The sequence below is a fragment of the Polistes fuscatus genome, unplaced genomic scaffold, assembly GCF_010416935.1.
Source record: "Polistes fuscatus isolate 324 unplaced genomic scaffold, CU_Pfus_HIC Scaffold21, whole genome shotgun sequence".
In the NCBI taxonomy this organism is placed as follows: domain Eukaryota; kingdom Metazoa; phylum Arthropoda; class Insecta; order Hymenoptera; family Vespidae; genus Polistes; species Polistes fuscatus.
The window spans coordinates 1,281,280-1,303,932 of record NW_025113098.1 but is presented as its reverse complement, the minus strand read 5'-3'; the positions used below and the strand labels follow the sequence as shown (position 1 = coordinate 1,303,932).

At 32.4% G+C, this 22,653-nt stretch overlaps 2 protein-coding genes across 4 annotated transcripts; both read right to left on the bottom strand.

Moving 5' to 3' along the window:
* Window positions 1–718: 718 nt before the first annotated feature.
* Window positions 719–5,363, bottom strand: LOC122517706 (sarcosine dehydrogenase, mitochondrial). 2 transcript variants are annotated; one of them, XM_043636226.1, is made up of 15 exons: window positions 5,150–5,363; window positions 4,963–5,065; window positions 4,600–4,856; window positions 4,253–4,465; window positions 3,823–4,152; window positions 3,587–3,749; window positions 3,367–3,514; window positions 3,120–3,258; window positions 2,824–3,012; window positions 2,471–2,738; window positions 2,250–2,379; window positions 1,908–2,164; window positions 1,683–1,845; window positions 1,485–1,592; window positions 719–1,404 (listed from the first exon to the last, which is right to left on the bottom strand). In XM_043636226.1, the coding sequence occupies exons 1-15, from the start codon at window positions 5,171–5,173 to the stop codon at window positions 1,251–1,253; spliced, it is 2,646 nt and encodes an 881-aa protein (XP_043492161.1). In that variant the 5' UTR covers window positions 5,174–5,363; the 3' UTR covers window positions 719–1,250. The 2 variants fall into 2 exon arrangements, with proteins under 2 accessions (XP_043492161.1, XP_043492162.1); XM_043636227.1 differs by lacking the exon at window positions 5,150–5,363 and having other exon boundaries at window positions 4,936–5,049.
* A 704-nt stretch (window positions 5,364–6,067) lies between these two features.
* Window positions 6,068–22,644, bottom strand: LOC122517799 (E3 ubiquitin-protein ligase HERC2). 2 transcript variants are annotated; one of them, XM_043636355.1, is made up of 13 exons: window positions 22,100–22,644; window positions 21,431–21,751; window positions 21,155–21,355; window positions 20,822–21,032; window positions 20,462–20,719; window positions 9,548–20,382; window positions 9,135–9,458; window positions 8,743–9,052; window positions 7,955–8,676; window positions 7,435–7,873; window positions 7,103–7,326; window positions 6,849–7,003; window positions 6,068–6,770 (listed from the first exon to the last, which is right to left on the bottom strand). In XM_043636355.1, exons 2-13 carry the CDS (start codon window positions 21,675–21,677, stop codon window positions 6,537–6,539), a joined length of 14,160 nt encoding a protein of 4,719 aa, XP_043492290.1. In that variant the 5' UTR covers window positions 21,678–21,751; window positions 22,100–22,644; the 3' UTR covers window positions 6,068–6,536. The 2 variants fall into 2 exon arrangements, with proteins under 2 accessions (XP_043492290.1, XP_043492289.1); XM_043636354.1 differs by having other exon boundaries at window positions 21,431–21,643.
* Window positions 22,645–22,653: the final 9 nt, after the last annotated feature.

The window sequence follows — 22,653 nt, the reverse complement described above, 5'->3', positions numbered from 1 at the left end:
TTCTCTTTTAAGATGGCGCTGAATTACATGAATTCTTTGAAAGCCCTTTGTGATATCAATACGTGATTGGTATAATGTCTAAACAGACAAATCTGTAGATGGTCAGAATTTTGTTCTTTTGCTAACACATAAAATAAATTTAATCGATAGTCGATTTATTTACGATTAAAAAATCTTCGATAGTACAAAATAAAAACTCATTCAACTTTTTAAAAATAAATATTTTCTTTGTAATACATCATAATTTTGTAAAGTATTTTTATGTTTTTATATGTAGTATACTATTTTAATATATATAGTACTGTTCATTCACAAAAATCAAATTAATTGATTGTCAAAAAATGCTAATTATGATACAGTAGGTGCCAAAAATATTCGTACAGTAGAAAATTTTAACAAAAACGTTGTAAAACTTTGTTTTTAAATAAAATTTCAATAAATAAAAACTATATATATTTTCTATATATATATATATAGAAAAAATGCTTTATCCATTATGAAAATATAAAAAAATAATTAGAAACTAGTTAAAAAATATGCATAGTATTTGCACAAATAATTGTAATAGCGATTTTGTTTTCTAATATTCATAGATTTTGTTGCACTATCCGAATAATTCAAAAGTGTTCTTATTTATTTTCTTGAATGACCTCCTTTACAATTATTTTTGTTTTGTTTTTATCACACGATACTTTTATTATGGACAGAATCATAAAACTGTGAAGGAAATCATTTTATTGTTACTCTTTGAATACAAATTTTATTCTTTATAAAGTTTTGCTTTATTTCGGTCCATTGAGATTATATAAAAAACAATAAATTTACTGACAAATTGCTTGTGTTCTTGTGAAAGATCATAGCCTTATGCCTACAAAGTTTTCATAACTTTTTTCAATATTTATTTATTGCACCATTATGTACTTGTAAACAAATTCCTATTTTTTTCTAAATTTTGTTCAGAATAATTATTTTGACTGTAAAAAGTTTGAAAAATTTAACTTAACGATCAATTGTACCTTACAATAAAGACTTTGATAAGTATCTCAAAATTTGTTCAGATCTTTTCAAAATCTAGAAAAATAAGTAATCAGGTCTAAAAATATAAAACTCAAGTTGCCTACTATTTCGAGGAAATATTGTTGCCTACAGTGGGTTGAAGTAAACGATTAATATAAGTATTAAATATATAAATCAAACCTAAATATTATATATATAAAATATATATAAAATTGTAATGCTTAATGTTAAATTCAGTAAATTCCTCGCAGTCGTTTATTTTGAGGATCAAATGGACTTTTTAAATATATATCAGAAGAATATTTTTTCCCCATAATTTCAATTTCATAAATACCTGTTTGTAAATACTCATCTGTTATATTCTGTCCACTAGGATGTTTAATATACCTAGAAAATTAAAAAAGTAAAATATATATAAAAAGATAGTTCCATATATAAATATTTATTATAATAAATAATAATCTTACGCATGTCCAATACTACTGCCACACGTGTAGCCATATTCTGCCCTTCTCACATATCCAACTAATTGACCATCTCTATATATAGTTTCTAATCCCCACATGGGAATATTGCTTTAAAAAATGTAAATTGTTTAGTTTTTTATAAAAGGAAAATTTGTATATAAGTCATATGAAAAATTATAGAAATATATTTCTACGTACCTCCTAAGACGTAGATGTACTAATTTCTTTTTAATTCCATTTGTATGAAATTTATCAATTACTGTTTTTCCTAAATATGTACCAGTTTTGCGACAAATAAATTCTAAACCTGCTTCCAAAGGATTATCGGTTATTCTTAGATCTGAGCCCCACAAATGATATCCTATAAAATATAAAATTCAGAGACGTTGTTATCATTCAATTATATATAATCAATAATATTACCTTTTTCACAGCTTAAACTATATAATGCCCTGTATCCAGCTAATCTCATTTTGTACGTTCGACCAGCTTTAGTTACAGCTTCATATATTTTTTTACAGGATTGTTTTGGTATATGAAGTTCAAAACCATTTTCACCAACAAAACTAAGCCTGAATAGACGTACTGTTTCATTTTTTATTTTTACTATCTTGCTAGTTGAATATGGAAATTTTTCATTGGATAGTTCATCTTCTATAAGACTCTGCAGCACTTGCTGGCTACACATTTCCATTTTTTGTTTATGATATTTATTATATTTGATATTTTAATGTAAGAAACAACTTGACTTATGTAATATTTTACCTTTTAGGGCCTTGTATAGATAGAATGCCTATTTGTTCTGTAGAATCATATAATGTAACATTAAAATTGTTTTTTTTTATAACATTATCAATATGAGCCCATGTTTGATATGCTGATAATCCACTTGAAACTGTCATTAATTAAAATTTATTTATGTTTTATAACTTTACGAATGAAGCCTTAAAAAAATAGTAAATAATTGAGATTTATCTACATATTACCTATATAAAATGCTTTATCTTTAAATATAGGATCTACGACACCACTTGAACCAGGTTGTATTGCAGTAACAGTACAGTCTCCTTCTATACCTCCTTTATGATTAAGCATACAGGTATAAACTATTCTATTAAAATTTTTTCTAGTATTTGATGTAAAAAGATAATCAGCAGCTTTTTGTATATCTGGTCCACAAAGATAGAATTTTCCAAGATAAGACATGTTGAACAGTGCTACATTAGTCCTACAGGCCAAAGCTTCTTCCTTTATCTAATAAAAATATTATATATATTAATTATATATATACAATTATTTAAAAACTAGTCGTATATATTCTAAATGTAAAAATATTTACTATATTATGATGTGGGGGAAAGTTAAATGTACGTTCTGTTTCTAAAATTTTTCTATATTCATTATTTGTTTTATTTATCGCCATATCATATTTATAAGATAAAATAGCTGCTGTTCCATTTTTTAAAAACCATCCTGGTCTTTCCCATCCTTGACGTTCTTCCATAACCGCTCCTTTCATAACAAGTAGCTGAATGATAAATAAATATATATATATATATATATATATATATATAAATATGTATATATTTCCTTTTGATTCATAATTTATTCATTCATTTTCATAAGATAACTTACATCATGAAAAGGATCAGTTTTAAGATTTCTACCACTTAATGGTTCATCATGAGGAAAAACCACATCATAATTTTTTGCATAAGCTTCATGAGATCTTTCAGTAGCCCAAACTAAATTATTCATTTGTTCTGATATAAATCTTTAAAAAAATATATTTTAGAATATTTGAAATGTTCTAATTTGCTATGATCTAAAGAAATAAGATGTATTGTGAGAAAAATTTTGTATATAAAAAATTATAAGTTACCTTCGAATATCATATTTAAACATATGTTTATCAGGGCGACCATTAATTATCCATGATGCTATTTGTTCTCCGCATCCGCCACCAAACATCATTCCTGCACTATTATATCCACAAGAGTGATAAAAACCTGAACATCGTGGATCTTCACCTTTTAGAAGAACATTTATCTATTAAATAAATAATTCTAAATTTTCTTATGTATTATTTACAAGATTTATACCCATAATAGGTTTATGATCAGGTGTAAAACTTTCTGGACCACAGACTGTTGCTTTTATACCAGTACTTGAAAGTTTTGGCATTAATCGAACCATTGACTCCATATGTACATTAAATACATTCCAGTCTAACTCATATAAACTAAATGCAAAATCTGTAGGAACCTATATAAAAATTAAATGTATTTTTATATTATTGTACTATGTTAGATATATCTTATAAAGATTAATAACTTACTAATGGTAACATGATAGGATGTTTTTCATAGCCTCCTATACTCATAGTACCACCCTGTACTTTAAAGTATAAATTAAGATCCGCATCCCTCACATTTGGTAAATTTTTAACAGCTTCTATTGCTTCAGTAACAACATATGAATGTTTTATCGGTATTAATGGAATATTTAAACCTGCCATTTTAGCTATATCATTTGACCAAGCTCCTGAAGCATTAAGAATAATATTAGTATTAATTTTTCCATACGGTGTTTCCACAGCAACAACTTTTTTCAAACCATATACATTTTCTTTGGTTAATATTTTAATTACTGGACAGTCTTCTATTATCTGAAATATTATTATACGTTTATATATTATCAATTTTTATTTTCATTGTTAACTAATAAAACTTAGAAGTAAGAAATGATTATTAAATAAGTAAGAATACCTTGGAGCCATAATTTTTTGCTACTTTTAACAAAGAATTAATTAACATAGCAGGATCTACCGTACCATCTCTTGCACAGTAAACTGCACCTTGAAAAATTTGTTCATCTAAAAGCGGAAATATTGCTTTTGCTTCTTCGGGAGGAATTATATTTGCATCAATGCCAAATGCTTTACAAGTAGTAACCAAGCGTTTATATTCTGCCATTCTCTCCTATATAATAATTCTAATTCTTAGAAACATTAATACGATAATGATTTCTATAGAATTTAAAAATACTAATTCCAGATAATCTAATTTCTTTAAATATTATTAATAATATAATATCTATTAAAATATTCACTTACATCAGTATGAGCGATATAAAGACCACCATTATTTATCCATCCTGGATTAATGCCACTTTCTTCTTCTAAAGATGATAGTACATTGATAGAAGTATTTAGCAATTCCATTTCAACATCATCAACACCACGTAGATTCCATACTAGACCTGCAGTATGCCATGTTGTACCAGAAGTTAATTTTGATTTTTCTAAAAGTATTGCATTAATCCCACGTTTTGCCAAATGATAAAGAGCATGGCAACCTGCACTACCACCACCTACAAAAATATTAAATTTGATTATTTCTTTAGCTACGGAAAAATAGCAAATTATTCGTATATTTTTAATTTATTTCACCTATTATTCATAATGAATTGTTTTTACCAATTATTATAACATCTGCAAATTCTGGTAATTGAACTTCTGTTTGCTTATTAGATAAATTTGTAGACATGTATTTACTTTGTTTAATTGACCAATTTAAGAACTGAAAACATATGTATATATATATATATATGTCCATAATATTTTAATTAAAATTAAACAAAAATTATTTTACGTATTTCGTTACCTTATTTTTTATGAAGCGGATCATTGTTTTTCGTTGATACTCTTGATGCTTGCCACATGAAAACGTAAACACAAGTTGTAACTGAATGATCTTGCCACCATTGATATGAAGACCTTTGCTCTGGTGTTATTCTTAATTTCAATCGATTCAGATATAAAATATCAGTTTTTATTGTAGTTGTCCCCTTACTGTGTAAATTTATCATTTTCGTTGATAACATAATAGTGTAAAGAATAAAATATAGGATTATTCACAAAAAATTATATATGTACAAATACATATTAATTTTTTTGGTAATTATATCACCAATAATAATAACTTGATACACACTTTGTAATTGTATTATTATAATCAGTAATAAATAAATACAAATATATAATTGTTAAACTTTTTTCATATCATATCACATGCTCAAAAATAGAACTACAGTGCATGATATTCTTATCTAGTAATTTGCTTTAAATTTTAACATGTTTATGATGTTTATAAATTTAACATATACATCCATGTTAAATTATTTTCAAAAATTATAAAAATGTAAATTCAATACTAAATAAAAATTGCTACACTTTACATAAACCTGTATAAGATTCTTCATATTAATTATCATATTTAATAATTATGACATAGCTTTTACCTTGAGGATGATATTATCAAGTAAAAAAGATACTACAGAAAAGATAACACTATCAGTTTCTTTCCATTTTTAGGAAAACATTTATGTTATCTTTTTGAAATAGTTCATTAAAAAGATTTATACATCTTACGAAATATATTATTTATCTTTGGTTATTAAAATAATAAATAAAGTTATTAATGTAATAACATATTTTGTTATAAAAATTTAATAATCAAATATTTTATTAGTTTATAATTTTTATTTATTAGGAATCATATATTATATCCATATGCTTAAGATTGTTCTTAGCACAAATTTATTTATATCTTAATAACAAAATTTCTTAGCAATCATGCATTCAAGTTTTTTCACAATGGTCATTATGATTTAACATACACACTTTTAATTACAAAAAAAAATGAACATACAACAATATTATCTACATATGAGAGTATTTTTAACATTAGTTAAAGCTGATGATTGTATTATTGTAATCTAAATACGTTTAACAATATCAACTTCCAAGGAATTATTAGCATTAAATGCTTGAATTGATTATATGTTTTATATAGTATGGTGTCTTGAATTTTTGCAATGTGCACTTTCATGATTACTAAGTAGTGTAACTCTTATTATAAAAGCTTTTCATGATTTTTGTCATTTATATGGCCGTAATACAAAAAATAAATATTTTGTCATGAAAGTTGTGGATACTTTTAAGAGTACCATAAAAACTCGTTAGAAACATAACTATTGATAATAGCTATTTTAAAGTGAAGTGTGTTCTTCACTGGCGAGACTGTCAGTATCTTCTGTATCTGAGTTTGTTGCTGCTTGTACTCTAGCATACTCATCTGTATCGATACTTTTACAAAAATGAATAGCATATTTTAATTTTTGTCGTAATACTGGTTTGCACGAATACCTTGGCATTTTTAGCAGGAAGAAACACGTGTAGCTTTCAGGAAGAAAGTGATCCGGTGGATGATACCTATCCATCACCTTAATAATAATCAATTATGATTTATATTCATTTATTTTGTTAGATTATTCAATGTGGAATGAAAAAATATAACTCACTTGTAAAACAAAGTCTCTGCCTCTAAAATCTGGAATAGTTCGTGGCAAACGAGTTCTACCCCAGACAAAGCGTAGAAAAAGAGATCTTTCTTGGTTGGAAAATTCTTCCATAACTTCCCAGAACCATTGAATAAGAGGTGCTGTAGCTTCTATGCCTACATATTAATATTTTATATTGTTATATTTCACACACACATTAATTAAAGATATAATTATTAATATATTAACTTTACAATAAGGATAATTATACGTGCCTTTATAAGTTGCAACAGATTTTAGTAAACTAAGTGGTATGTCTGGACTACCACACACCATGGTTTCTAATTCAGCTCCACTAAATAAGGTCAGTAAAGGGACAGGTACGACTTTTGATAGACCTTCACGTACTGCAGCAACTTGTTGGTCAAATTCATGCAGTCTATAATTGAGTGCCAATCTGACGTATTCATGTCGATTTTCTGGTGTTATCTTAAGGTATCTGAAAGATATAATTAATACAGTATAAAATATTACTTTTGAAAATAATAGTATACATACATATATAGAAGTCGTTCATTTTATAACTATGAATGCAAAGTCGTTTTACCTATTCGACAATGGTATATCATGCCCAACAGCAGATGGAGTTGAGAATGGCATTTCCAAAGTTTGAAAGACTTTTTCATCGGGGTCCATATCCCGTATGCACAACAATCCAGGAACATAATCTCTATCAACTTCTGTTAAATCTGCTGGTGTCAGTGATGCTCCAGTAAGTTGCTTCCAAACAGGTTCAGCCAAATTTAAACTCAATGGACTACCCGTTCTTATTGCTATACCCATTAAAATACCTAAGAATTGAAACATGCTCATATGCAACGTCGAATTAGCAGTAGGATTCAACAGAAAACAGTCTCTATTTGTGCCACTGTCGCCTCGACCATTAGGCGTAGGTATGAACAATGGCAACGAACCATTTTGTAATTCGTCACACATTTCGGCAATACTTTCGCTATATCCTCCACCACAATCATCTACACTTTCTCCTATTAATGATAAGATTAATATCACTAGGAATCATTTTATATGTACTACACATTACGAATAATTATTGTTGTATTACATACCGACAAATTTTACTTTCCATACTCTGTGTGGTAAAAAGAGTACATCTTGTGTTAGTAAAGTCATTTTAGAAACCATTTGTCCAAAGACAGATTTAATACCATCTGGGCCAGCCAAGCCTCCCTTACTTCGTGCCCTTTTTACTTGTATTCTGTTTAATTCTATTACTGGTCCATGTTGTCGATCCCTTACCATAGTAGCCTGAACTACTTTACGAAACGTTGCTTCTTTAATACTATATACTAGCATTGGAGCTAATTTGTCTAAACCAATGTGGCCAGTAGTAGGGAACATTGCTAAAGATGGGCACAATAATTCCGCGAAATGATGAAGCAGTACTAATCGATTATGTAGAACGGAAAATTGAAAATCTTTCACTAAATCATATTCCATAGGTGTAGAGGCTGGTAATCTGCTCTGTGTAGCCTTCGTTGTACTCCATGCGAGAGTGTGAGCACTTCCACATGCAACTCGCGTTATTTTTTTACCCTGTAATGCATGAACTAGCCGTGGTCTTTGAAGAGCGCTCGTTGTTCCATCACCAAGTTGACCTTCATCATTGTCACCCCAAGTAAAAACTTCGCCTTTGTCAGAACACGCAACACAGTGTAAGGAACCAGTGGCTATAGAAATTATTTTCTTTCCTTGAAGTGCGGCTACTTTTCGTGGTCTTCGTACATGATCATCTGTACCATGACCTAATCGATGATAATCTCCTTTACCCCTATAAAAGAATAAACAACCCTATTACCATTTTCTTTATAAGAATTCTATCTATTTTCCTACCCACCATGTATACACTGCACCTGATCTAGTTAATGCTACTGAAAATTGGCTACCACATTCAACTTTGATCACTCCAAGTCCAGCCAATGAATCTATCTTCATTGGAACCTTACAGCCATCACTTCCACCTCTACCTAATTTTCCGTAATCTCCATCACCCCAGCTCCAAACATTATCATCGTCTGTAACACAAAGCGTTTGTGCATCTCCACTTCCACATGCCATGTCTATTACTTTATAATCTTGCAAAGCTTCGACGACTTTAGGAACCAATTGATCATCGCTATCACCATGACCTAAACGTCCGTATCGCCCTATAAATGTTATATTCATAAATAAGAAGTTATTCTATTGATATATAGATCTTTCATTTTTCTATAATAAATACACATTTACCTTTTCCCCAAGTGTATAACCAACCAGCACTCGTAATAGCAGCACTATGATGACCACCACAAGCTATATCTATAATTTCTGTTCCAAGAAGCTCTTCGATCAATTTCGGTCGATCGTACGTTAATCTGTTACCATGACCCAATTTACCATCATCGCCTTCTCCCCAGGAGTATACATGGCCTTCAGAACTTAATGCAAGGCAATGTTTTCCACCAGAATTGATGGCCACTTTTTTAATAAATACGTGTTGAATTGATTCCAGAAGTGTTGGAATAATGACTGAATCTGTTCCCCCTATACCAAGACGTCCTACTGCACCATAGCCTAAAGTCAAACATTTCGAGTAATTAATACATTGTAATGTTTTAAAATGATAATTATACATAATAACATACATAGTTTTTTATACTTACCAGTAGCATAGACTTTACCATCAGCAGTAACAGCAAATAGTGTTTGTTCACCTCCAGCCAGTTGTACAGGTCTCAATGCAGAAAGACTTTCACAAGGTGTAGGCAATTTTATTTTGGCACCTTCCAAGCCACCTAATTGTCCTCTATGATTATGACCCCAACCATAAATTGCTCCAGAGCCATCCCATGATAACGTCCAATCTTCAGGTCTACGATTTAACCATTGTAATAATTGCTCATCATGCTCTTGCTTAAAAAGTTCGTGATTTTCGTGATCTTTAGAACACGAATCTCCGTCTGTAGCCATCTCATTAATTCGCTTAGTAACTTCAATGCAAAATGCTTTTGGTAATGGAGTACGATGTATTAAAGATTTTGCGACTCTACCAGCAAGACAATATCTTCGGAACCATGACCACTTATGAATCTCAGAACAACATTGCATGCCATCCAATTCTAAATCACAAGCAAGCGCAATAAGAACTTTGAAAAAGTCGCTATGCATCAATTGCTTTCCACCTCTAACAGCAGGATCTTCGTAAGTATATTGTCTCAATAATGCTTGAGGTAAAGAACCTAATAATGATGATAATGCAACCTCTGGTCGTATACCGGGTCCACTAAGATAAACTACTTGTAATTTTTTGAGAGCCCACATTCTTTGTTGTGCAGTTAAGATACTGAGCTGACTGCATTGTGCTAAAGTTGCTGCTAATCTTGTAACAATGTTTTTATCAAAACTAATTAAGTTATTATCCAGAAGACACTCAGCTAATGCAATCGATGGTTGTGACAAAACTGCTCTGTCAGAACCTAATTCATGTGCCGCTAATGTAGCGACAACAGGATGTACTGTAAATCTCCAACCCCAACCATTTACAGAAACGTCCGTAGAGAATCTCCATTTTAATTCATCACCCTGTATCCTGATTTCAGTTGCCCATTCGCTCCATTCTCTACCAGATCTAATTGCAATAACTCTTCCATTACCATCCATGATTGCAAGTGGATCATGCCTTCTCTCAGTGGAACATTGTCGATCAAATTCTATACGTAAAGCTTCTGCACCAGGAATCTTAACATGACCAGTTAGAGTTGTATCATTTATATAAGGATGAGGTGTTTCTTGAACCACTGGTTGAAGTGCTTTTGTTATACAGTTAGAATTAGCAGTGGTATCTTCTAATTCAGTTACACAAAGTTCTAAAAGCATATTTCCAATAGTAGGATTTGCTCTACCAAGTGATATTAAAGTTGATGCTATTATTTCTTTTGCACCTTTACCAACTCTATTAGCGACTGCTAATTTTAAAAGATCTACTAACATCCTTGCATCATCTTCAGTTAATGTCGATGTAAATTCATCTAAGCCAGATTCAGTATTAACTCCTTCTCCTACCACTTGTGCATTCGACGTTAATGTTGCTGCTATGACGCTCATTGCACTAGTCGACATTTTAGAAGCTCGTGATGATAAACTTGCTGAACTAGACATAGAAGGAAACATTGCTAATGGATATTCATCTAAATCTGGAGAAGTCCTTGGACTTGTCACTACATTAGCAGCCTCTGCAGCATTAGCAGGTGCTTCTCCACCTCCTTGTGCGATATCTCCAACATTTTGATAGACTGTGTGACCGACACTACTAGTAATTGTTCCTTCCGGTGGTGTGTCTGACATTGGTGTTTTAGGACAATTTGCCAATGTTGTATGGCTTTGCAAAGCTGTTACTATAGCTGTTCGAGCTTGCATTATGTGTAAAGCATTTATCACATGTTGAAGTGCTTGTTGTTTTGCAACATTGCTTTCCAATGATAGAATAATATTAGAAAGAGATGGTCTAGCATCTTTGGTATTTGTAGTAGTATTTGATTCCATAGTATTATTAAATCCTAAGCACATTTGACCCAATGGATCTTTAGCAGTAGGAAAAGTAACTGGTTCTTGATTGCTTGTTATAGGTTGATCAGTTAATACCCAGGCTACACTATGACTAGAACCACATGATACCCTATTTACTCTGGTATCTTCTAACGCATTTACTAAAGATGGCTTTCTATTAACAATCGTTGAACCATTTCCTTGTTGACCATGATCATTATCTCCCCAAGCATACACTTGACCTGTATCGGTTACTGCTAAACAGTGCAATGCACCCACAGCTACGTGAATTACTTTCTTACCACGAAGTCCTTCAACCAAAGTTGGTTTTCTGACATGATGATCATTTCCATGACCTAATCGAAAATAATCTCCCTTTCCCCATGTCCATACTTCGCCATATTTTGTTAAAGCTAATGAAAATTGAGCACCACATTCGACTTGTATTACTCCTAAACCATTTAATCGATCTATTAATAACGGCGTGTGACAACCATCACTTCCTCCTCGGCCAAGTTTACCAAAATCACCATCGCCCCAAGAGTACACTGTACCATCGGCTGTTAGAGCCATTGTCTGAGCATCTCTACTTCCACAAGCAACTTGTATTATTCGTTGTCCTATTAAAGCTTCTACTAATTTTGGTTTTAATTGCGTTGCTGTGTCTCCATGACCTAGCCTTCCATATTCGCCTAAACCCCAAGTATAAAGTTCTCCATTACTTGCAATTGCAGCTGAATGACCAGAACCACAAGCTATATCTCTTATTCTTTTTGACTTGAGCGTTTCAATAAGTCTTGGTTTATCTAAAGACATACAATTGCCATGACCTAGTTTTCCATCTTCTCCTTCACCCCATGAAAAAACTTTTCCATCTTGAGTCAATGCTAGAGCATGCTTTCCTCCAGAATGAACAGCAACCTTTTTTATCACATATTGACTGAGAAATGGTATGAGTTTGGGTTCGCATACGTTGCTATCATCACCAAGACCTAGTCTACCATTTGTTCCCTCACCACAAGCATATAATTTTCCTTCTTGACTGACAATAAAAAGAGTTTTACTACCACCCGCAATATGAATTGGTTTTAATTTTGAAAGAACTTCACTATATATTGGTAATTTAATTTTGGATCCTTTTAATCCACCAAGTTGATCTTTATCATTTAGACCCCATACATAAACAGCGGATTGTTGTGTTGTCTCTCCAGTACATTGTGAAGTAATTTGCTTTTGTGCAGCTTCCCAATCTGATGCGAGAAATGATACTGAAGTAGCTAATTGTTGATTTTCATCGATTTTTTTTCGTCCTATAATATGGAGTCCATGAATTTTGCAGTCAATACCACCATTTCGACATTGCTTTATGGCAATCTCAATGCATGGGTAATATTCTTTAACATCTTGCAAAAGAACCACGGTAGTGTCAGTGTTTCGTACACTAATTGTTGTTAATTCTACTACCAAACAGCTGAAAGAATCACCGGCATTAACAGATATGACTGAAGGCACATAATTTCTATCTTGCGGATCTACGGTTATTTTCAAAGAATGTACAAGAATTCCAGGCATCATCTCCAAACGAATCCAATGTTTTCCTCGGGATCCACAACTCTGCCAATATCTTCCAGATCCATCAACAAGACGTGGTGCATACATATCTCTGGACGAAACGCTTAACGTTCTAATGCATTTCGACCAATCTTCAATTAAAGATGATTCCAAAAGGTCTTGTCTGTGATATCTACCAGGTTTCCCAGCATAAACAGCCGCAGATCCAGGTTCTGCAATTCTATTAAAACCATGTCGATGAGAGCGTTTTGTGTAGAAGCAATTTTCACATAAATTATAATTATCACAGTATTTGCATTTGAATCTAGGACCAGAAATTGGTGACAATTGACATGAATTGCAAGATACCAAATGATGACAAGACGGTACTCTCTCCATTTCTGCAGCCCAACCAGTCCAACAGCTTTGTTGAGGAAAATCTACAGAAACTTCTTTACCATTGTAGTTGATATCAGTAACTATTCCTATGCTCTGATGGTTGACCGATCCCCATTTATATTTAGGTACAGCTACTGATGCTTTTACTCTAACTTTGTCTCCAATTTTTAATGCAGGTGGACCTGGTAAAGATGGTGGATGACCAAGTAATTCAATATGTATGAATCTAACCCAATATGTACCACCTTTGCGTTGCCAAGCGACTTGAACATTTAAGTCATGTAAAGCTTCTGGATCAACTTTTATAACTTGTCCAACATCCCCATATTCCACTTCTTCGTAACTCTTACAACATCTTACTAACATGCCTGGTACAACGTTATCGCGAATATATATTGCATATTCGTCAACACAGAGAAAATCTGATCGTTTCATATATGTTGGAGTTACCGTCGACGTCATTTCATGCGTCGACGGTGAATCTTCTATATCTTCACTCGTAGAATCATCAGAATCCGACAATCCTTCGAAACTTGATAGTGTTTCTGTATCGCTTAAAGCAATATCTGGATTTTCCAACAGCCAAGCTACAATAGTTTCTGGTGTAACAATACCTTCTGTTGCACTGAGACTCCTAATAGCATATTCAGCACTTTTTTTATGAAAACCCATTTCCACTAGTTGTGTGACAAGTGGATTTGCAGGCGGAAAATTTTTTCGCTTACTACTCTTACAATGCCTTTTTTGACTCGAAGTTAAAGAAGCCAAAGAACAATCAGAAGTAGAAGTTGTGGGATCTGATGTAATGCTTGTTCGTTGAATAGGTGAATGCATTAATTCCGATGTCAAATATTGGGATACAGCTAATGCAGCTTCTTCTAATTCTCTCCGTTTAAATATTGGTTTTAGTGGCTGAGGCTTTGTAGCACGTATTAACATATCTTGAAGAAGGGTACTATAACGATCGTCGTCACTAATATTAATACGAGATTTTAAAATTTTTCTTAATGTTGCTTGATGCGCTAGCATAGCTTTTCCGGCAGCTAAAGCTGCTAATTGTTGTTGTTGCATACGTAATACAGAAGCATTAACTACACCAGTGATTACGGGTATACTACCCGGTCGGGTCTCTACACCATAATGACCAAGAAACAAATTAGCCCATGTGGATAAAAATGTATCTGACATATTCATCTTATCTAAATGAAATGGCTCATTAATGTATTTCAATGCAAAAAATGGTATTTTCCTTCGAGTTTCACAAGCATGCATCTGCACGAGTACCTTTGCATGTTGTGTAAATTTATATGCAGTACCTATTAGTCCATCAACTTCCACTAAACCACCAATTCTCGGTCTATTATCCAATCCACCAACAACTATAAGTGCTGCCATTACAGTTTGTTGTATATTAGCGCTATTGCTACCACCATTTTCATTCATTTGTATATGAAATAAAGGACCGTCACATAGTAAATCAGAAGCTAAAGAAAGCTTTGAAGTAAGAAACGAGTTCACGGTTGAATTCCAATTCGGAAGACAGTGCAGAGATCTTATTAAAGCAATAAGTTCTTCGGCGATGGTAGAAGTATGAGATGCTGTTAAAGATACACGACATTTATTGGAATGAAGTTCAGAATTTGAACCACTATTACATGTAAGAGCTATTTGCCCCAATATTTTGAATACTTTCTCTAAGAAAGGTAACATATCTGCAAAACCAGTTGGCCAAGATGGTAAAACAGCAGCTAATAATCTTGCTGCCATGATTTGTTTTTCAAGATTTGGATTGTTTTCGTTAGCAATAATACTAAGTAAAAAATCCACCCATGCTGAAGTACTCAGTGATTTAGACAATTTTGGAGGTTTAGCAATAGCTCTTAAAATGCTGAGAGTAGCCCAATTTTCATAATGTTCTTTTGATAACTGTGTCTGTGTCGTAATATCGCGTTTATTTGCAGATGAAGTAATACCTCGTAAAACGGATGCTAATATTTTTATTGAAGTAGTAGGTACTTTGTTACCTTCTATGCCACATGAAAATAACATTATGCGCAATAATGTAGTTGATGCAACTTTTAAACATGTCGTTGGATGAATATCTTTCACATTGCTTTTGTCAATCTTATTAGTATCTACAGAATCATTATCGCTGTCGCTCTCGGGTGGTGTTAATGGTTCAGCCAATTTCAGGTCATATTTACCTTCTTTACCCATTCGATACGAATTCATTGCACCATTATCCCATTGTACTCTAACCCATCCATCTTCACCAAGTTCGCCAATAACTCTCCCTTCACCAGGTGGTGGTCCATCTTGATCTCCCCACTTCCAATCGACTCCGCGAACCACTCTCGTACCAATTTTCATTAATGCTGCTAATTCCATTCCACTTAGCTGTACACTCGGAGGTTTACTTTTTTGTACAGTATCTTCATATATTGCCGTTGCCTCTTTGGGTTTTGAGGCATCAGTTGGAAGCGAAGGTCCAATTTGTCTCATTAACGTTAAAATGCTAGATAATAAACCAGAATTGATCAATAATCCAATTTCATTAGCATGTAAATAATTGGTTAGCATGCCTAGAATAGTAAGTAAAAATCTTGCCCTTGGTAATTTCCTTAAGCATGTATACGTGCCTTGATTGAAACTACTCTTACCACTAGCTGTTGGTTTATTAGGCAATTCTGCTTGAACAACGTAAGCACGTAGCGTTTGTACAGCCCAAGATGTAATCTCAGCTTCTGCTAATATTATTTTTGATTTTTGGTATGGAGTTATAAGATGTATATTATGTAAACAATGAGTAATTCCATCAAAATGGAATCGATTCTCATTTATTAGACCGAGCCAACCATTAAGCATAGAATATTTTACTGATGTAATTAAGTGATCTTTCTTTACCAACTCTTGCATCATAAGTATGCCTTGTTCCCGCAATTTTGCACGTTGAATTTGACAATACATTCCACGTCGTAAGGTTTCCACATCTCCTCCATCTTCCGTAATTACAAATCTTATAATATTTGTCATAAGATTAAACAATTCGGAAGTTAAGGTCTTATATTTCAACTTCTCATATACATTGAGGATGACATTTTTTGTACCAAATACTTCTTCTCGTTTCGGGGATAATGCTGTCAAAGTAATTGTTTCTTTTGCTGTTATATCTTCATCAGGCTTGTTTTTTGACTTGGCATTTTGTATTGATGCATTTACAATATCTTCGGGTTTTCCTACCGAATCTTTATTTCGTCGAATATCAGCGATCACCATTTGCACAACCTTTTTAAATCTGGGTGGGATATGCAGCAGTGGCAAATTTTCTAATCCTTTGACTTCAAAACTCATTGCAGGTCTAACTTCATATAATAAAAATCTGCATCTTTCTTGTGCAGGTGCACAAACTTCTTTATAACTTCGATTTTGTTGTTGCCTTATCCTTATAAAATTCCATTTTGTCTGATGAATCGCTCGTACTATATCGGATAGTGGCTTTGATAATTCTGCATTGCCACTATTTGTTAATTCTTGATCTACCAAGGTAATTGCTTCATGACCAAGACCAAGATGTTTTATAATAACTGCCATAAGTAATCGACCGATTTCTTCTACGGGATGATCACCACAGAAATCAGTATGAGATAGAAGATTATTGTTTTTAGAATATCTATCGATTACAGTTAAAAATGCTTGGACAGTAGCATCTGTTTTATGACTCTCTGCTAATGCTTGTATAAATGCAGTAACTCTATCAACAGTCACCTTCTGCAACTCATTTTTTGTATGCACTAAAATTGGTGGTTCCGTTGGTGTATTAGCTGCCGTCGAATTATTACTTCTTGCTTCGTTTTTTTCTTCTTCATAAGGATTAGGTGGTTGTAATACTTGTAATCCGCCTCTCAAGAAATTTATATGAAGCCATACACCAGCTTCTTTTTCAGCAGGCTGTAATGCTAAGCTTTCTCGCATTTTGTAAGCATGTAATCCTAAAAGAAAGCCAGCAGCTCTTTCTGCATCAAGAAGAATTGAACACATATCGGTCATTTCGACAGTAATATGTGTATTTTCTGGTTCGGATTGACAATATTGACCAACATAGCATGAATCCATCATACCGCGCATCAGTGGTGAAGCGTCACGACCAACGAATCTTTGCAAAGTTTGAAAATTACATGATCCTTCGTATCTAAAATCTTGAACATCATATACGTTGTTATTTATAACAACCCATAAACCACCATCACGATTATGATTTTCCAAATCAGCCCAACGTATTATCGAGGTTTCATCTTGAATAGGGGTTTTACAACCGTGTTGTGGAGCGATAATACCAGGCCAAGACAAGTCATCAGCATCGTTTTTTTCCACAATTGGAGACAATTTATTAAATCGATCTAATGCATCTACCACAGGTGTTAAAGTTTCCATCCAATTCATATTAAGAAGCAACATAGGATAATCTACTTGTAAAAGTATCAAACACGTTATTAATTCAGGCAGTAATGTACTTATTATATCACTCTTCAAAATAGACATAATTAAAACAAATCGCTTAATACTGCTACCAGCTATTTCAGATGCTACTGGTAATATTTCAATTACATGATCACAGATTTGAGATATATACTTTTTTAAAAGAGATTCCACTCCAAGCATTTCTTGATCTTGTATATCTTCTGTGGATGATTCATTAATACATTCATATGCTTGTGCTATAAGTAAACGTTGAAATCTAAGAAGAAGATTTAAGCTAGGTGGTCTATCTAAAATACGTAACTCTTCATTTCCACTCATATGTTGTAAACTTTGAAATTTAGAGAGTGTAACAAAGCTACTATTTCTGATCAACTGTTTTATTAATTGGAATAACGAAATTGTCATATTATACTTCTCTGAACCAAATTCTTTAGTTTGTTTTGATTCACTGGTTTTGATGATTTTTAAACCCATCAAACATTCTTGGCCATCCGACAAATCAGTAATCTCTGCTTTAATCGCGGCTTTTAATGCTAATTCTAGTCCACCATCTGCCATTAAACTGGATATTAATAAATCGGCCATAAATAGTTGACCATCATTAGTATGCGATTGTTCTAAAGTGCTTGAGTTTGAAAGAAAACTCGATAATGTTTTTGCACGTTCATTAGCAGTTGGTAAGAGAATACTCCATCCAGTTTGAAGTACTGCTTGGGCTGCTTTTTGTATAGTAGCTAAAATTCCAGATGCACTAGCAAGATTAACACATCGTTGTTTTAAAGAATTTAATAGAGTGGATCCTGATAGACCAACAGATTTGTTATCAATTTTATGTTTTATCATTGCATAAAGTTGCAATCTTAATAAATTCAATGTAGCTACAGCTAAACATTCACGATCTTGAGTAGGTGGTCGTGTACCTGGTAATCCTTCACAAGATTTAGCTAAAAGTATATCCAATAATTTGAATGTTTCTTCACAAACTTCTACAACAAAGGCTACTCTACTTGCAACAGATAATGCTGATATACACCAAGCAAAACTTTGTGTAGATCCACAAACTATACCAACTACGATTTTTCCAGATAATGCAGGGCAGAGTGTGGGTTCGGTAACAATATTACCAAGTGATTTATCAATTTGACCATAATCATTTTTACCCCAACCATAAATCATATGATCTTCTGTTAAGGCCAGTGTATGAGAACTTCCTATAGCTAAATCTTTAACTTTTTTGTTTTTTAATGCTTCAACAAGCTTTGGATATCTGAGACGCTCTTCATTTTCATGTCCCAACCAATCTGCTGTCAGATATGAGTAACCTCTTCCCCATGTATATACTTCTCCTTGAATAGTTAAAGCAGCAGAAAACTGGTTACCGCAATAAACTTTTACAACATTGATATCTAACAGTTTATCCACGATCTTGGGTATTTTTGATCCATCTGAGCCACCTCTACCAAGTTTTCCATAACTTCCGTCACCCCAAGAAAATACTATGCCAGAAGCAGTAACACATAATGTTTGAGAATCACCACTTCCACAAGCTACATGTACCACAGTATGTCCGTTTAAGGCAGTTACCAAAGTAGGTACTAGAACATTATCAGTAATACCATGGCCAAGTTTTCCAGCTACTCCCCTACCCCACGTATATAATTCACCATTGGAACTTATTGCTGCAGAATAGGTACTTCCACATGTAATGAATGTTATTGTTTTCTCCAAAAACTCTTCTATTACTTTTGGTTCATCATATGTAATTTCATCACCATGGCCTAGTTTTCCATCATCGCCATCTCCCCAAGAATACACTGTGTTGTCTTGTGCTAAGGCCAAATAATGCTTACCATCAGAATGAGCAGCTATCATTATTATTGGTTTATCAGAGAAACCATATATTTTCTCTGGATACTGTGATTCCGTTCTACAATCCATCTTGTAAACATTACCACTCAATGATAATATTAATAATGCTTCTTCAGTATAGCAAAGTTGTTTAATGCCTAGTTCTGCCACAGCATCAGAGTAAAATGGAGATCCTCCACCAAGTGTGGTGCTTCCCCAAGCTATTGCTTCTTGAAACATTTGTCTATCATTTTTTGAAAATATGTCAGTAATGTGTGGTAAAAGGGGAGCAGCTAATCTGCTTAAATTACACATTATAATTACTGCAGCTTTCCTCAAATCCACAAATACTGAATCATCATCTGGTAATCTTAGATATCTCAATAATACTTCACAGGGATTAGTTGAAAGATTTTCATCAAATTCCCAAAACTTTGATGACGATGGAATCATATTCAATCTGCGTAAAATAGGAATAAGGGGAGCTGAACTTCCTGGTGGCATTACTCGATTATCCTGATTTTTATTTTTTCCACTTAGATGTAATAAAAGAACTACTGCATCCAGCAAATTTGAAAGTGTAGCTCTTTGCATGACCAATTCAAGTAGCAAACATAAAGCTGTGTGTTGATCAGCAATTGGAATTGGATGCCAAGATCTTTCACCAATCACATTTCTAGAAAAAAAATTCTAGATAAATTATGATAATTGCATTATTACTAATAATAGAAAGACAAATAATTTATAAAACATACCCAACAACAACTTGTTTCAAAAATTTGGTTGATCTCTCAACAACTTCCAACCAAATTTGAGAAACATTACTTTCATCAAAAAGAGTAGCTTCTGGCAAACATTGTAAAGCCTCAAGAGATTCAGAAAGTAATTCACTGCGAAATTCCTCATCTTCTCCAGATCTCCAAGCACGTCTTAGATATGCGAAAGAAAAATTGAGAGCTGCACGTGTACCAACTCTTGCCAAACCTAGTGTTGCCTTTTCATTGGGTTTTAAACTAAAAAATATATTATCGCTTGTTCAGTTTTCAGTAATTTACTTTCCTCTTAAATAATCTCTTATCAATATTTAATAAATTTTTTAAATATCAATACTTAACTTTTTTTGTGATTTGGTAGTAATTTTTACAGATGTAAGAACTTCTTTAGTTCCTTGTGGTTTGTCTCGAGATAAAGCAGTAAAATATCTTCGTGCTACTACTAATCGTTGTCTCAATCTTATTGCTGATAAAGTACTATTTGCAACCTCAGAACATAGCCCTCTTTGCTCCGTAATTAATAATTCTATACAATCATCTAAATCAGATGTTGCTAAAAATAAAGATATATGAATATTATCATACATATACTATTCTTTAAATTACAAAGTAAGAGAATTATTAATTACTTAATTTTGATCATGAATTTAAAAATAATAATATAAATTTCTTTACCTGGTTGTGGGCCCCATACCCATGAATCTATTAGTTTTGGGGCAGACATTACATTTGCTGTAAGTAATTTATTTCTTCTGGAGGCTTCAGTATCAACCTTTTGACACGGACTACAATTGCATCCATGTTGAGGACCACAAATACCATCGCAGCAAAGACAAGACAATACTTTCATTCCACAATAGTAATGCCCACTTTCTCCTAAAGTTACTCAAAATCTTGTAAATTAATATATCCTGTCTAAACTTGAACATATAAATATTCAATATATCTTACCTTTTTTAGACAGAGCCCCTGCAGAATTAAGTAAAGCACCATCATGCCCTATAACTTCTCCATCTCTAATCATTTCATTCCAAAGATCAGCTAATCCATCACGAAAAAGAAAGCGTTGTAAATCAATTTTTAACCATTTTGCATCCAAATAGCTTTCTGTTTCCATTGAAATTTGCAATTGACTGCTCATTTTTGTAGATATTTTTAAAATGTCTGTGTTAAAAAATGGAGAACTACTTTTATTCATTACTTGAAAAAGAATGAAACAGATGAATCCATTTTATTCTTGATTATTCCTTGTTTTTGCTGTGTTCCATGACTCTATTATTATAAAACATTACAAATAAATTCATTCAATATTATATTATTATTCTATGCAGTTAAACTCTGATAAATTAATTCCACATTATTGATCTTTAAAAAAATAACATATAAGTACATAACATATATGCATATATATATATATATTACAACAAAAGTTATTTTATGTATATTTTGTTAATATAAACAAATTTGTTAAAAGTTTAATCCAACAAAAACAAATGTCACATTAAAATTAAAATGTCATTAGAGATATATCATTTAATTGATTAAAGAAATGTCAGTTACTACTGTTTTCATTATGGTATAGATGTGAGGTTAGGTTCCTTATAGAATAAAATAGCCTACCTGTGTATTTAATATTTCTATTATTGTTGAGGTTTACATATTGCAAATATGTCTTCACTTTCATAGAGAAATTAATTACGAAATGTCATTCTATCGATCATAGCATGTAAACATGTTAGTGATAATATCAATAGTTTCTCGACTCTCTTTAATATATTGATATTATAAAACTATTTGACAGATATAAGTTTATAGAGATAATTTAGAGTAAACTTAGGAAGAAATATGAATTTGTCCACAATTCAGTAGAGAATACAGTTTTTATCATTTTTGGTGTTACCGACTACGAATTGAAAGCGAACAGTAACGCTAATGCAGGCAAAAAGTAAAACTAGTGACTTAGATCGTTTTGACGTTAATCTCAACTCCTTTTTTTGGCCAAATTGACGACAGTAGTCATTTTTATCCCCATAATCACTCTTCAATTTGTCATCGTTATGATTTTTATGCATTACATTTAAATCCAAGATGCACTTATTAGTTTCACTGAAGAATTCTCCAATATAGACATAGAATCTATATAAATATAATACATGATAGTATGCTAAAAAGCA